The 17,336-nt window shown below is 42.1% G+C and overlaps 1 protein-coding gene across 2 annotated transcripts in view; it reads left to right on the top strand.

The window, feature by feature from the left end:
• Window positions 1-17,336, top strand: part of SLX4 (SLX4 structure-specific endonuclease subunit) — a 125,289-nt gene that overhangs the window by 9,501 nt on the left and 98,452 nt on the right. The window contains exons 3-5 of one of the 2 annotated variants that reach the window (XM_078777486.1): window positions 6,102-6,675; window positions 6,853-7,023; window positions 8,148-8,313. In XM_078777486.1, the coding sequence (XP_078633612.1) occupies window positions 6,342-6,675; window positions 6,853-7,023; window positions 8,148-8,313 (671 nt within the window). In that variant the 5' untranslated portion in view covers window positions 6,102-6,341. The remainder of the gene's footprint in view (window positions 1-6,101; window positions 6,676-6,852; window positions 7,024-8,147; window positions 8,314-17,336) is intronic. The other variant, XM_078777485.1, reaches the window with a different exon arrangement.

Genomic DNA, 17,336 nt, shown 5'->3' with positions numbered 1-17,336 from the left:
TGCAATGTGGTTGGCATTTGGACATGGAAACTATTTCAGGCACATTGCTGCTCACACTATTGCGACTCACATTGGCCCTGAACGCTCATGGGGGCTTCTATTCCTGCATACTGTTTCCGGATGCGATACTGTTTCTGCCATATGTGGGATTGGCAAAAAGACTGTGTGGAGCATATGGAATTCCATGCCAAACTTGGGGGAGGTCTTCAATCATCTCTCACATGCACCAGCAGAAGTAACAGATGATGACATGGACAACATAGAGAGGTTCTTCGTTGTTCTGTACAGTAGAACTTCCCCTCTGAAGAAAGTGAACGAAGCACGCAAGCAGCTGTTTGCTCAGGGAAATCGGCAATCGGAAAATATTCCACCGACAAAAGAGGCACTGCGTCAACATGTGAAGTGGGCAGTCTTTCAGGCCGGTCACATCTGGGGACAGTCCCAAATTGCTAACCCAGAGCTGCCTTCACCTGCAGATTGGGGATGGGCTAAAAATGCAGATGATGTCTGGCATCCATTTTGGACAGTAATGCCAGAGGCGTCAAAAGGGTGCCGAGAGCTGATCAAGTGCAAGTGTAAAAAACGGTGTGCTGGAAATTGCAAATGTTCTGCTGCTAATCTACCATGCACAGAACTATGTTTCTGCTCTGGACAATGCTTCCGAGATGAGCAGTAGGAGAAGTAAAACGGATGGAAAAAAGCTTGCAGCATGTTACGGCTGCCAACTGGTACGAAATATACTTTGAAATGAGCTCTTTGACTTGTTATATGATTTGTCAACTAGGGATCCATTGAATTGGTATTGCTTTTGCAAAGAACCCGGGATTTTCAACATTTCGTCTTGGCGGCCATATTGGAATTCAAAATGGCGGCCATACCATTTGTCAGACATTTCAAATTATTGCCTTATTGAACTCAGCATGTCAACATACCCTTGTGTACAAAATTTGAGCACCACAGGTCATTTAGAACCCAAGATAGGGATTATCAACATTTCGTCTTGGCAGCCATACTGGAATTCAAGATGGCGGCCTGTCCATTGGTCAGACCTCTTGGATCCGCCAATTTTTGAACTCAGCATGTCAAAATACCCCTGTATGCAAAATTTCAAACTTTCTGCCGGATGTGAACATCTCGTGCAATTTTTGTTACATATCTGCTCCACTATCAGGCTGGAGATCCCCAAGGCAGTGTTCTGGGCCCTGTGCTTTTTCTGGTCTTCATCAATGATCTCTCTGACTCTCTTGAAAATCCTCTCTATCTCTTTGCTGATGACTCCACTCTCTGCCGCTCCATTCCTCATCCCTCAGATCGGCAGTCCACAGCCTCCTCACTCTCTGCAGACCTGGATAACATCACAAACTGGTCAAACACGTGGAACATGTCTTTCAATCCTGACATCTTACATTCTCACTTTGTCTCTCCGAAAAGACTGTCTGGACATCCCTCCCATCTACTTTCTGAACAATCCTCTTGAAGAAGTTCTGTCACTCAAGCTTTTGGGTCTTACTATCTGCCATGATCTTTCCTGGGAAAACCACATTTCAAATCTGGCCTCAAAGCCAGTCGCCGACTGGGCATCCTCCGTCGTGTGAAGTCCTTCCTTGGCACACCTGAGCTCCTCACCACATCCAAGGCTTTCATCCACAGCTCAATGGAATACTGCTCTCCCCTCTGGGCTGGTGCTCCTGCCTCACACCTAGCTCGTCTTCACGCTGTTGAAACCAAAGCGTTCAGAATCATTGGAATCTCCCGCGATGAAGCTAACTCCGAGGGCCTTTCACTCACTCACCGTGGGCAGGTTGGTGGTCTTTCTGTCTTCTACCGACTCCTCTCTGGCCTTGCTCCCCCAGCTCTCTCTGTGCTCTGTCCCCCAAATATTCCGCACAAGATCTGCCAGCAGGTCTTGCACAAGATCTGCCAGCAACCCTCTTATGGTTAAACTGCCAAAATCAAGACTCTCTGCTCACCTTCACTCCTTCATTCCTCTTTTCTCCCGCCTCTGGAACAAACTCCCTCACTCCCTTCAATCCCACTCCTCCGTCCAGGTCTTTAAAACAGCTGTTCACCACCATCTCTTATCTTCCCCCATCCAAAACCTTGATCTTTTCTACCCCCACTAATTTCACCCCAAATCCACTTTTTTTAAATACCAACTTCTGTCCTGGAAGTCCTTGGTGTCCTTGTGTTTTATACTTCTCCCACCCCACCCCCACCCCCTTCCCATGCCTCCTCCCCCCAAGCCCTCTCCCTCCAACACATCTCCCGATGTCCCTGCTCTCAAATGTTGTGTTTGTGTGCTTCCCCTTCTCTCCCCATCTTGTCTACCGCTCCCTCTTTTTATATATTTTGTTTGTCTGTTTGATTTGTTTGTGTGATAAATGTTGGCTCTTTCACGAGCCTCGATTCTGTATACAAAAAAAAAAGGTCAAAAGTCGACATCACATAAAATCATCAATTTTTGTCCAATTCCACAACCTTCATTGTGTGACCCTTAGTCCTCCTGCAAACTTTGTTGAGATTGGATAAAAAACGACCGAATTGATCGTGGTCAAAAATCGTGAGACAGACAGCCCAAATTGTGTATTTTCGTATGACGACATGCTGGGTTGATGTGTCCTTGGTGGTTGTCGTAAAACAAAACGAGTTGGTTTCATGTTGCACCAATGGCCGAAAGATCCGATGGTCGCCAGAAATTGGACAAGGTTTGTTTGAAATACCCGAGTATGGATCGGGCCTACAAGATGGTGGGTTTTGTATTTTGGAACATTTTACAGGGAACTGTTATGAAACAACAGAGATGGATCGAAGTTGTGGTTGTCCACCACGATTTATAGGAAGAAACAACCGTCGCATGAATCTTTAAGACCGTGTCTATCAAGCAACGATCACATGGACACCGGCAATTTGAGTGGTGAATCGAACACCTGTGTTGGCCTGCCGGCGACTGAACTCGCCTCACCAGATGTGCTGGCTTACATTGTCACCATCTTGTCCTACGCATCTGAAGAGCTCAAAAAGCCTAGCTAACAATACCCATGAAACCCCACACTTCCTCCCTCCCTCCACACCCCCCCCCCCCCAAACCCCCACATCAGCCGTCACCCTCGCTAACAATACCCATGACCACCCCACACTTCCTTCCTCCCCCCCCCCCCCCATCCCTCATCAGCCGTCACCCTCGCTAACAATACCTATGACCACCCCACACTTCCTCCCTGCCCCTATCCCCCATCCCCCATCACCTGTCACCCTCACTAGCAATACCCACGAGCACCCATGCCTTTCCCCACCATGCCTCCACAATACCCACCATCATCCCACACCCTCTCCCCACCGCCTCCATAATCCCACATCAACCGTGTGTTTGGGTGGTGTAGGTGTTGAGTCCGTGCCGTGTTGTGTCCGTTCCATGTTGAGTCCGTGCCGTATTTCTCCTGGAGTAATACAACTGATTTATCAATTAATACAAAATCCATGATAAACCTTAAGGAAAAACAAGACCTTTCAACCTGCAGTGAACATTCCCGCAAAAGCGTTTCCATCACTAATTTTGTCTCCAATAGTTTCTTCACAATCCCACTGATCTGTTTCAACACACTGAGAACATTCAGAGGTGCTATTGACGGAGGAATCAGTATTGGAATCCGAGCTCGACATGATCGGTTCTCCAGGTAAACTGCCATTTAGATCAAGGTAATATCATAACGTGATGTCACAAATGGTCACTCAAGGGATATTTTCAACACTCTCTGATTGTCAACAAAAATTCAAATTAAAACTACCCTTCAAATTAGAACGTGATAAATGATTTAAATGGTTTTCAGAAAATTTGCGTTTGCGTTCCCCTTTAATGACGTCATAATGGGCGCAGAGCAGGCAAGGATAACTAATGTAACGTGTTAGATAGGGTTGTGTAGTAGACGCTGGGTAAAGCGGCGGTAAAACCCAGAATACAAAGGGCGACGATATGGCGATAGATGTATGATGCCGACAGTATGGCGATACAATGTGTGATGCCGACGATATGGCGATACGATGAGTGATGCCGACGATATGGCGATAGGATGAGTGATGCCGACGATATGGCGATACGATGAGTGATGCCGACAATATGTTGATACGATGTGGGGTCTTTTGGGTCTTCAGGGTCTTTTGGATCTTCAGGGGCTTTTTGGTCTTTTGTGTGTTTTGGGTCTTCGGGATATTTTGGGTATTCAGGGTGTTTTGGGTCTTTAAGAGTATTTTGGGTCTTGGTGGTCTTAAGGGTCTTGGGGGACTTAAAGGGTCATCAAAGGTCTGTGGGGTCTCAGCAGTCTGAACATAATTAAGAGTTCACGGACTGTGTTTTGGTTGTTAATTTTTTTTTAAGATGAAGAAGACGTTTTGGGTCGCATATAAACATACATAACCATATACGTTTGCTCTATTATCATAAGAGATGTATGTATTACAGTGTATGTATGTATTACAGTGTATGTATGTACAGTGTATTCAGACCCCTTCACTTTTTTCACATTTTGTTATGTTGCAGCCTTATGCTGAAATCGTTTAAATTCATTTTTTCCCTCATCAATCTACACTCAATTCCCCATAATGACAAAGAGAAAACAGGATTTTAGAAAGTTTTGCAAATTTATTAAAAAGAAAAATCTGAAATATCACATTGACATAAGTATTCATACCCTTTGCTATGACACTTGAAATTTAGCTCAGGTGCCTCCCATTTCTCTTGATCATCTTTGAGATGTTTCTACACCTTGATTGGAGTCCACGTGTGGTAAATTCAATTGATTGGACATGATTTGGAAAGGCACACACCTGTCTATATAAGGTCTCACAGCTGACAATGCATATTAGAGCAAAAACCAAGCCATGAGGTCGAAGGAACTACCCGCAGAGCTCAGAGACAGGATTGTGTCGAGGCACAGAACTGGGGAAGCCGACAAAAAAATTTCTGCTGCATTGAAAGTTCCCAAGAGCACAGTGGCCTCCATCTATCTATAATTCCAGTAATCTCTGTCTGTACGTTTGTACGTTTGTACGTTTGTACGTTTGTCTGTTTGTCTGTGACCGCTGTTTCTCGACAACTACCGGTCCGATATACTTGAAACTTGCCAGGTATATTGCTGGGGACCCGAGGATGTGCCTTTTCAAGGTTTGAAATTAATCGGACAAGTACTTACCGAGCTATGGCGATTTAGCCGTTCGCCGTTCGCTTTGCCGTTGCGAATGGACCAAACCATTCATGTAAATAGAGGGGGGGGGGGGGGGGGGTTCTGTGGTCGTTCGCTTTGGCTTTGCGAATGGACCAAACCATTCATGTAAATAGAGGGGGGGGTTCTGTGGTCGTTCGCTTTGGCTTTGCGAATGGACCAAACCATTCATGTAAATAGAGGGGGGGGTTCTGTGGTCGTTGCGAATGGACCAAACCATTCACATCGAATCATCGAATCACATCGAATGGACCAAACCGTTCGCTTTGGACCAAACCATTGCATGTAAATAGAGGGGGGGGGTTCTGTGGTCGTTGCGAATGGACCAAACCATTCATGTTTTTTTTTTGTTTTTTTTTGGCAAGGAACGGGCACCCACGTACGGGCACGTCCTAGCTTATATATAGTACGGGCATGCCCTAGTAATTCTTAAATGGAAGAAGTTTGGAACAACCAGGACTCTTCCTAGAGCTGCCCACCCAGCCAAACTGAGCAATCGGGGGAGAAGGGCCTTCGTAAGAGAGGTGACCAAGAACCCATGGTCACTCTGGCTGAGCTCCAGAGATCCTGTGTGGAGATGGGAGAAACTTCCAGAAGGACAACCATCACTGCAACACTCCACCGATCTGGGCTTTATGGCCCAGACCATCACTGCACCTGCACGGGGTATCGTGTTCTATGAACTCGCTTGTTTGATAATGGAGTTTGCACTCGTAACAAAATTGTCTTTGTATTAAGGATTGCCTGTCGGCTGTTCCCTTTGTACAAAGTGTTTGCACGAGATCACGTTGTACACAGAATTATTACAAGAATGTCTAACTGCTGTGTTGTAATTGGATAATAACCTTAACATGTTCGTTCATTTCCTCCTTTACCTTGTCTCAGATGCAGTGGAGAAGTCCGAAAACAAAACTCTTGAAACTACTCCTTTGACTGCCGAACCTGTTTGTGTGACTTCCCTTGTGCAGAACCAGCTGACCGGACCTTGAGAGGCCTGTTGCAGACGAGCATTTGAGTAAGATACCTGCAGATTGTCTCCTATGGTTAAAGGCGTTGAACGTGTGTGGATTGGAGACCGCCGCTGGCCTCCCCGGGCTACTTCGTGATTGGGATTGACAAAGTGAAATGAGCACTTCTGAAAATCTTGTGATTGTTGGACAAAGTGGAAGCATGGAAGAGTCAAACAGTAAAACAGACTGTGCAAGAGGAGAAGCATCTGAAATGGCAGACACAAATGCCATAAACGGAGGGTGTTCGGTTTCTCCACACAAACCGTGTAACTGGAAAGATAGTTGTTCCCTGATGAAACCACACACGTCGGATCTTCCTTCCCACGACACTTGTGCCACGTCAAATGTTCGGGCTGTGGGAGTCGGTCCGAACACCTGCACTAGCAAACCTGCACCTGCACCTGCAAACGTGGCTCCTGTGTACAGCCACGAAACATCTCCTGCATCCGGTAACCGAGAGGAGGAAACTATCAATGTTTCGACAAAGTACTTTTGTAAAGCAGTTGTACGGCGGATAGATCAGTTACCAATATTGTGACGACGGGAACGATAAAATGTCCACCTGCAGAGGGAATGAGAGACTTGATTTTGACTGCCATGACCGTTGACTGTTCGTGTAATTGCAGAAAAGCCGTGCACCAAGACGACAATAAACAGCAATCGTCCTGACGAGCGGACTACGCCTACGGCCCGAGATGTCGTCTTGGAAAACCTCCGGCAGTTTCGGTGGCGCTGCCCGAAAAGGATAAGGTTTGGGCCGAGCCCCAGAAGCTCACAGCTCGGAACCCCCGAGGAAGGCGAGTGTTTTCCTGGGCACCGACTTTCTTAATCGTATTGTTTATCTTGTTGCCGTGTGTTTGTGGATGTAGAATTAGCATTTTCAGGAACGGTTACTTCAAATTGAACCTGATGAGCACGGAGATTAAATCAATTTGCAAAAACATTCGGCGTCGCAATCGGCTCAGGGGACTTTTACCTCCGAGACAGGATTGTACCATCATACGCACGTCCTCTAGCACGGGCTCTTCTCTCTTGGGGATATCGCTTCACGCTGAGGATTGCGAGCGTCGTCATGGACATCCGATCATGGTTTGCTTTGTCTTCAATCAGATTGTTTAAGCTCCGGTCACACACGGCCTCCTGTCCTCAATTACGACAAACTTTGACCTTGATCCTCTGAACTTTATAAAGTTTTTGATTTATTTATTTATTTATCTTAATTGCTCAATTTCACGTTCTTCCTTTATGTCAGACCTTCATCCCTATTGATTTGAACATCGAACATCGTATTTAATATCCTTTGCCAAGGAGAAAGTGCCACAAGGTAACCGGACGACTTCCCTGAATATGGAATGTTAGAGGAGCAGCCCTTTTCCAGTTGAAGCCTATTATGCTGGATTAGAAACGAGATGACACAAATCAGTATTGAGCACCGAGCACCTGAACATGCTTGTTCGTGCTGTGATTTCCATGAACAGTTCATTCCCGCATTGTGCTTTCAGGATGGCCTAGAGGTACGCACTCTTGCCCCTAAGCTGTCTGGCTTGGGTTCAAATCCCGGCCCAGCTGTAAACTTCACATTCAGGGTGATTCATCAATGTTTTGCCATCCCTTGACTGGATGATAAACTTGGCGTCCCGTCTGCTGGAATTTGCGGGTGGACGTTGAAGACCCCACCGTGTTCTTCGTGAAGAGTAGGCGAACTATTTCCCGCACTCTGAACAAATTGCAAATTCCTGCTCTAACCTTATTCAAACGCCAGGCCTGGCCGGCCTGGTCGTTAAAGATTTGGGCAGAGCTTCTCTCAGCCAACCCCACAAGAATGTGGGGATAATTGAAGAAGAAGAAGTTAAGAACCAACTGGAGCAATTGGGAATTAATACTGAACTTTGAACTTTGTTCTCTTTGTTGTTTGTTTCAGAAAAGAAAGAAGCAGCCGATCTCCTTGCTTGGCCTTTGCATCATGAGGAGTTTCACAACGGGCAGCCTGAGCAGGATTTGCACAGCAATGGATGTTTCTTTTGCCAACTATGCCAAAAGGACCTCACAAACATGAACTCGGCTCGGAAGCAGCAGCACCTGAACCGGTCAGTAGTTCAACCACAAAGCACCTCCTCATCCCCTTCCTTCATTTTCTCCCTATCTACCCACTCATTTTTCTCTTACTATAACTCTCATTTCCTCCCTATCTTCCCACTCATTTTTCTCTTACTATAGCTCATTTTCTCTATATCTTCCCACTCATTTTCTCTAACTATAACACTCATTTCCTCCGTATATTCCCACTCCTTTTTCTCTTCCTGTAACTCTCATTTTCTCCCCATCTTCCCACTCCTTTTTCTCTTCCTATAACTCTCATTTCCTCCCGATCTGCCCACTCATTTTTCTCTGACTATAACTGTCATTTTTCTTCCGATCTACCCACTCATTTTTCTCTTACTATAACTCTCATTTTCTTCCTATAATCCCACTCCTTTTTCTCTTCTTGTAACTCTCATTTTCTCCCCATCTTCCCACTCCTTTTTCTCTTCCTATAACTCATTTTTCTCCCTATCTTCCCACCTCATTTTTCTCCCTATCTTCCCACTCCTTTTTCTCTTCCTATAACTCTCATTTTCTCCCCGTCTTCCCACTCCTTTTTCTCTTCGTATAACTCTCATTTCCTCCCAATCTTCCCACTCATTTTTCTCTTCCTATAACTCTCATTTCCTCCCAATCTTCCCACTCATTTTTCTCTTACTATAACTGTCATTTTTCTCCCAATCTTCCCACCTCATTTTTCTCCCTATCTTCCCACTCCTTTTCTCTTCCTATTGCTCTCATTTTCTCCCTGTCTTCCCACTCCTTTTTATCTTCGTATAACTCTCATTTCCTCCCAATCTTCCCACTCATTTTTCTCTTCCTATAACTCTCATTTCCTCCCAATCTTCCCACTCATTTTTCTCTCACTATAACTGTCATTTTCTCCCGATCTGCCCACTCATTTTTCTCTGACTATAACTGTCATTTTTCTCCCAATCTACCCACTCATTTTTCTCTTACTATAACTGCCATTTTTCTTCCTATCTACCAACTCATTTTTCTCTTCGTATAACTGTCCATTTTTTCCCAATCTACCCACTCATTTTTCTCTTACTATAACTGTCATTTTCTCCCTATCGACCCACTCATTTTTCTCTTACTATAACTGTCATTTTTCTCCCAATCCACCCACTCATTTTTCTCTTACTATAACTGTCATTTTTCTCCCAATCTACCCACTCATTTTTCTCTTCCTATAACCCTCATTTTCTCCCTATCTACTTACTCATTTTTCTCTGACTATAACTGTCATTTTTCACCCAATCTACCCACTCATTTTTCTCTTACTATAACTGTCATTTTCTCCCTATCTTCGCACTCATTTTTCTCTTCCTGTAACCCTCATTTTCTCCCTATCTACCCACTCATTTTTCTCTTACTATAACTGTCATTTCCTTCCTATATTCTCACTCATTTTTCTCTTTCTATAACTCTCATTTTCTCCCTATATTCCCACTCGTTTTTCTCTTCTTATAACTCTCTTTTTCTCCCTATCTTCCCACCTCATTTTTCTCCCTATCTTCCCACTCCTTTTTCTCTTCCTATAACTCTCATTTTCTCCCCGTCTTCCCACTCCTTTTTCTCTTCGTATAACTCTCATTTCCTCCCAATCTTCCCACTCATTTTTCTCTTCCTATAACTCTCATTTCCTCCCAATCTTCCCACTCATTTTTCTCTTACTATAACTGTCATTTTTCTCCCAATCTTCCCACCTCATTTTTCTCCCTATCTTCCCACTCCTTTTCTCTTCCTATTGCTCTCATTTTCTCCCCGTCTTCCCACTCCTTTTTCTCTTCATATAACTCTCATTTCCTCCCAATCTTCCCACTCATTTTTCTCTTCCTATAACTCTCATTTCCTCCCAATCTTCCCACTCATTTTTCTCTCACTATAACTGTCATTTTCTCCCGATCTGCCCACTCATTTTTCTCTGACTATAACTGTCATTTTTCTCCCGATCTACCCACTCATTTTTCCCTGACTATAACTGTCATTTTTCTCCCAATCTACCCACTCATTTTTCTCTTACTATAACTGTCATTTTTCTTCCTACCTACCCACTCATTTTTCTCTTACTATAACTGCCATTTTTCTTCCTATCTACCCACTCATTTTTCTCTTCGTATAACTGTCCATTTTCTCCCAATCTACCCACTCATTTTTCTCTTCCTATAACCCTCATTTTCTCCCTCTCTACTTACTCATTTTTCTCTGACTATAACTGTAATTTTTCACCCAATCTACCCACTCATTTTTCTCTTACTATAACTGTCATTTTCTCCCTATCTTCGCACTCATTTTTCTCTTCCTGTAACCCTCATTTTCTCCCTATCTACCCACTCATTTTTCTCTTACTATAACTGTCATTTCCTTCCTATATTCTCACTCATTTTTCTTTTACTATAACTCTCATTTTCTCCCTATATTCCCACTCCTTTTTCTCTTACTATAACTGTCATTTCCTTCCTATATTCTCACTCATTTTTCTTTTACTATAACTCTCATTTCCTCGCTATCTTCCCACCTCATTTTTCTCCCGATCTTCCCACCTCATTTTTCTCAAACTATAACTCTCTTTCTCCCTGTCTTACCGCTCATTTTCTCCCTATCTTCCCACTAATTTTTCTCATTTTTCTCAATAACTCTCATTTTCTCCCAATATTCCCACTCCTTTTTCTCTTACTATAACTCTCATTTTCTCCCTATATTCCCACTCCTTTTTCTCTTCCTGTAACTCATTTTCTCCCCCTCTTCCCACTCCTTTTTCTCTTCCTATAACTCTCATTTCCTCCCTATCTTCCCACCTCATTTTTCTCCCTGTCTTACCACACATTTTCTCCCCATATTCTCACTCATTTTTCTCTTACTATAACTGTCATTTTTCACCCAATCTACCCACTCATTTTTCTCTTACTATAACTGTCATTTTCTCCCAATCTACCCACTCATTCTTCTCTTACTATAACTGTCATTTTTCTCCGAATCTACCCACTCATTTTTCTCTTACTATAACTCTCATTTCCTCCCCATCTTCCCACTCCTTTTTCTCTTCCTATAACTCTCATTTCCTCCCAATCTTCCCACTCATTCTTCTCTTACTATAACTGTCATTTTTCTCCCAATCTACCCACTCATTTTTCTCTTACTAGAACTCTCATTTTCTCCCTATATTCCCACTCCTTTTTCTCTTCTTGTAACTCTCATTTTCTCCCCATCTTCCCACTCATTTTTCTCTTCCTATTACTCATTTTTCTCCCTATCTTCCCACTCCTTTTTCTCTTCCTATAACTCTCATTTCCTCCCTATCTTCCCACTCCTTTTTCTCCTCCTGTAACTCTCATTTTCTCCCCATCTTCCCACTCCTTTTTCTCTTCCTATAACTCATTTTTCTCCCTATCTTCCCACCTCATTTTTCTCCCTATCTTCCCACTCCTTTTTCTCTTCCTGTAACTCTCATTTTCTCCCTATCTTCCCACTCCTTTTTCTCTTCCTATAACTCTCATTTCCTCCCTATCTTCCCACTCCTTTTTCTCTTCCTGTAACTCTCATTTTCTCCCCGTCTTCCCACTCCTTTTTCTCTTCCTTTTACTCATTTTTCTCCCTATCTTCCCACCTCATTTTTCTCCCCGTCTTCCCAGTCATTTTTCTCTTCCTATAACTCTCATTTCCTCCTAATATTCCCACTCATTTTTCTCTTCCTACAACTCTCATTTCCTCCCAATCTTCCCACTCATTTTTCTCTTACTACAACTGTCATTTTCTCCCTATCTACCCACTCATTTTTCTCTTACTACAACTGTCATTTTCTCCCTATATTCCCACTCCTTTTTCTCTTCCTACAACTCTCATTTCCTCCCTATCTTCCCACTCATTTTTCTCTTACTATAACTGTCATTTCCTCCCTATATTCCCACTCATTTTTCTCTTACTATAACTGTAATTTCCTCCCTATCTTCCCACTCATTTTTCTCTTACTATAACTGTAATTTCCTCCCTATATTCCCACTCATTTTTCTCTTACTATAACTGTCATTTCCTCCCAATCTTCCCACTCATTTTTCTCTTACTATAACTGTAATTTCCTCCCTATCTTCCCACTCATTTTTCTCTTACTATAACTGTCATTTCCTCCCAAACTTCCCACTCATTTTTCTCTTACTATAACTGTCATTTTCTCCCCATCTTCCCACTCCTTTTTCTCTTCCTATAACTCATTTTTCTCCCTATCTTCCCACTCCTTTTTCTCTTCATATAACTCTCATTTCCTCCCTATCTTCCCACTCCTTTTTCTCTTCCTATAACTCATTTTTCTCCCTATCTTCCCACCTCATTTTTCTCCCTATCTTCCCACTCCTTTTTCTCTTCCTGTAACTCTCATTTTCTCCCCATCTTCCCACTCCTTTTTCTCTTCCTATAACTCATTTTTCTCCCTATCTTCCCACCTCATTTTTCTCCCTATCTTCCCACTCCTTTTTCTCTTCCTATAACTCATTTTTCTCCCTATCTTCCCACCTCATTTTTCTCCCTATCTTCCCACTCCTTTTTCTCTTCCTGTAACTCATTTTCTCCCTATCTTCCCACTCCTTTTTCTCTTCTTATAACTCTCATTTCCTCCCTATCTTCCCACTCCTTTTTCTCTTCCTGTAACTCTCATTTTCTCCCCGTCTTCCCACTCCTTTTTCTCTTCCTATAACTCATTTTTCTCCCTATCTTCCCACCTCATTTTTCTCCCCGTCTTCCCACTCATTTTTCTCTTCCTATAACTCTCATTTCCTCCCAATCTTCCCACTCATTTTTCTCTTCCTACAACTCTCATTTCCTCCCAATCTTCCCACTCATTTTTCTCTTACTACAACTGTCATTTTCTCCCTATATTCCCACTCATTTTTCTCTTCCTATAACTCTCATTTTCTCCCAATCTACCCACTCATTTTTCTCTTACTAGAACTCTCATTTTCTCCCTATATTCCCACTCCTTTTTCTCTTCTTGTAACTCTCATTTTCTCCCCATCTTCCCACTCATTTTTCTCTTCCTATTACTCATTTTTCTCCCTATCTTCCCACTCCTTTTTCTCTTCCTATAACTCTCATTTCCTCCCTATCTTCCCACTCCTTTTTCTCCTCCTGTAACTCTCATTTTCTCCCCATCTTCCCACTCCTTTTTCTCTTCCTATAACTCATTTTTCTCCCTATCTTCCCACCTCATTTTTCTCCCTATCTTCCCACTCCTTTTTCTCTTCCTGTAACTCTCATTTTCTCCCTATCTTCCCACTCCTTTTTCTCTTCCTATAACTCTCATTTCCTCCCTATCTTCCCACTCCTTTTTCTCTTCCTGTAACTCTCATTTTCTCCCCGTCTTCCCACTCCTTTTTCTCTTCCTTTTACTCATTTTTCTCCCTATCTTCCCACCTCATTTTTCTCCCCGTCTTCCCAGTCATTTTTCTCTTCCTATAACTCTCATTTCCTCCTAATATTCCCACTCATTTTTCTCTTCCTACAACTCTCATTTCCTCCCAATCTTCCCACTCATTTTTCTCTTACTACAACTGTCATTTTCTCCCTATATTCCCACTCCTTTTTCTCTTCCTACAACTCTCATTTCCTCCCTATCTTCCCACTCATTTTTCTCTTACTATAACTGTCATTTCCTCCCTATATTCCCACTCATTTTTCTCTTACTATAACTGTAATTTCCTCCCTATCTTCCCACTCATTTTTCTCTTACTATAACTGTAATTTCCTCCCTATCTTCCCACTCATTTTTCTCTTACTATAACTGTAATTTCCTCCCTATATTCCCACTCATTTTTCTCTTACTATAACTGTCATTTCCTCCCAATCTTCCCACTCATTTTTCTCTTACTATAACTGTAATTTCCTCCCTATCTTCCCACTCATTTTTCTCTTACTATAACTGTCATTTCCTCCCAAACTTCCCACTCATTTTTCTCTTACTATAACTGTCATTTTCTCCCCATCTTCCCACTCCTTTTTCTCTTCCTATAACTCATTTTTCTCCCTATCTTCCCACTCCTTTTTCTCTTCATATAACTCTCATTTCCTCCCTATCTTCCCACTCCTTTTTCTCTTCCTATAACTCATTTTTCTCCCTATCTTCCCACCTCATTTTTCTCCCTATCTTCCCACTCCTTTTTCTCTTCCTGTAACTCTCATTTTCTCCCCATCTTCCCACTCCTTTTTCTCTTCCTATAACTCATTTTTCTCCCTATCTTCCCACCTCATTTTTCTCCCTATCTTCCCACTCCTTTTTCTCTTCCTATAACTCATTTTTCTCCCTATCTTCCCACCTCATTTTTCTCCCTATCTTCCCACTCCTTTTTCTCTTCCTGTAACTCATTTTCTCCCTATCTTCCCACTCCTTTTTCTCTTCTTATAACTCTCATTTCCTCCCTATCTTCCCACTCCTTTTTCTCTTCCTGTAACTCTCATTTTCTCCCCGTCTTCCCACTCCTTTTTCTCTTCCTATAACTCATTTTTCTCCCTATCTTCCCACCTCATTTTTCTCCCCGTCTTCCCACTCATTTTTCTCTTCCTATAACTCTCATTTCCTCCCAATCTTCCCACTCATTTTTCTCTTCCTACAACTCTCATTTCCTCCCAATCTTCCCACTCATTTTTCTCTTACTACAACTGTCATTTTCTCCCTATATTCCCACTCATTTTTCTCTTCCTATAACTCTCATTTTCTCCCTATCTTCCCACTCATTTTTCTCTTACTATAACTGTCATTTCCTCCCTATATTCCCACTCATTTTTCTCTTCCTATAACTCTCATTTTCTCCCTATCTTCCCACTCATTTTTCTCTTACTATAACTGTCATTTCCTCCCTATATTCCCACTCATTTTTCTCTTCCTGTAACTCTCATTTTCTCCCTATCTTCCCACTCATTTTTCTCTTACTATAACTGCCATTTCCTCCCTATCTTCCCACTCATTTTTCTCTTCCTGTAACCCTCATTTTCTCCCAATCTTCCCACTCATTTTTCTCTTCCTATAACTCTCATTTTCTCCCTATCTTCCCACTCATTTTTCTCTTACTATAACTGTCATTTCCTCCCTATCTTCCCACTCCTTTTTCTCTTCCTGTAACTCTCATTTTCTCCCTATCTTCCCACTCATTTTTCTCTTACTATAACTGTCATTTCCTCCCTATCTTCCCACTCATTTTTCTCTTCCTGTAACCCTCATTTTCTCCCTATCTTCCCACTCATTTTTCTCTTACTATAACTGTCATTTCCTCCCTATCTTCCCACTCCTTTTTCTCTTCCTGTAACTCTCATTTTCTCCCTATCTTCCCACTCATTTTTCTCTTACTATAACTGTCATTTCCTCCCTATCTTCCCACTCATTTTTCTCTTCCTGTAACCCTCATTTTCTCCCTATCTTCCCACTCATTTTTCTCTTGCTATAACTGTCATTTCCTCCCTATATTCCCACTCCTTTTTCTCTTACTATAACTGTCATTTCCTCCCTATATTCCCACTCCTTTTTCTCTTGCTATACCTGTCATTTCCTCCCTATATTCCCACTCATTTTTCTCTTACTATAACTGTCATTTCCTCCCTATATTCCCACTCCTTTTTCTCTTGCTATAACTGTCATTTCCTCCCTATATTCCCACTCATTTTTCTCTTACTATAACTGTCATTTCCTCCCTATATTCCCACTCATTTTTCTCTTACTATAACTGTCATTTCCTCCCTATATTCCCACTCCTTTTTCTCTTGCTATAACTGTCATTTCCTCCCTATATTCCCACTCCTTTTTCTCTTACTATAACTGTCATTTCCTCCCTATATTCCCACTCCTTTTTCTCTTGCTATAACTGTCATTTCCTCCCTATATTCCCACTCATTTTTCTCTTACTATAACTGTCATTTCCTCCCTATATTCCCACTCCTTTTTCTCTTGCTATAACTGTCATTTCCTCCCTATATTCCCACTCATTTTTCTCTTACTATAACTGTCATTTCCTCCCTATATTCCCACTCCTTTTTCTCTTGCTATAACTGTCATTTCCTCCGTATATTCCCACTCATTTTTCTCTTGCTATAACTGTCATTTCCTCCCTATATTCCCACTCATTTTTCTCTTGCTATAACTGTCATTTCCTCCCTATATTCCCACTCATTTTTCTCTTGCTATAACTGTCATTTCCTCCCTATATTCCCACTCATTTTTCTCTTACTATAACTGTCATTTCCTCCCTATATTCCCACTCCTTTTTCTCTTGCTATAACTGTCATTTCCTCCCTATATTCCCACTCATTTTTCTCTTGCTATAACTGTCATTTCCTCCCTATATTCCCATTCATTTTTCTCTTGCTATAACTGTCATTTCCTCCCTATATTCCCACTCCTTTTTCTCTTGCTATAACTGTCATTTCCTCCCTTTATTCCCACTCCTTTTTCTCTTGCTATAACTGTCATTTCCTCCCTATATTCCCACTCCTTTTTCTCTTGCTATAACTGTCATTTCCTCCCTATATTCCCACTCCTTTTTCTCTTGCTATAACTGTCATTTCCTCCCTATATTCCCACTCCTTTTTATCTTCGTATAACTCTCATTTCCTCCCAATCTTCCCACTCATTTTTCTCTTCCTATAACTCTCATTTCCTCCCAATCTTCCCACTCATTTTTCTCTCACTATAACTGTCATTTTCTCCCGATCTGCCCACTCATTTTTCTCTGACTATAACTGTCATTTTTCTCCCAATCTACCCACTCATTTTTCTCTTACTATAACTGTCATTTTTCTTCCTATCTACCCACTCATTTTTCTCTTACTATAACTGCCATTTTTCTTCCTATCTACCAACTCATTTTTCTCTTCGTATAACTGTCCATTTTTTCCCAATCTACCCACTCATTTTTCTGTTACTACAACTGTCATTTTCTCCCTAGCGACCCCCTCATTTTTCTCTTCATATAACTGTCATTTTTCTCCCAATCTACCCACTCATTTTTCTCTTACTATAACTGTCATTTTTCTCCCAATCTACCCA

The sequence above is a fragment of the Myxine glutinosa genome, chromosome 5 (genome assembly GCF_964187855.1).
Source record: "Myxine glutinosa chromosome 5, kmMyxGlut1.1, whole genome shotgun sequence".
NCBI classification, from domain to species: Eukaryota; Metazoa; Chordata; class Myxini; order Myxiniformes; family Myxinidae; genus Myxine; species Myxine glutinosa.
The sequence above is the reverse complement of the archived record's forward strand: the minus strand, read 5'-3'. Positions and strand labels throughout refer to the sequence as shown.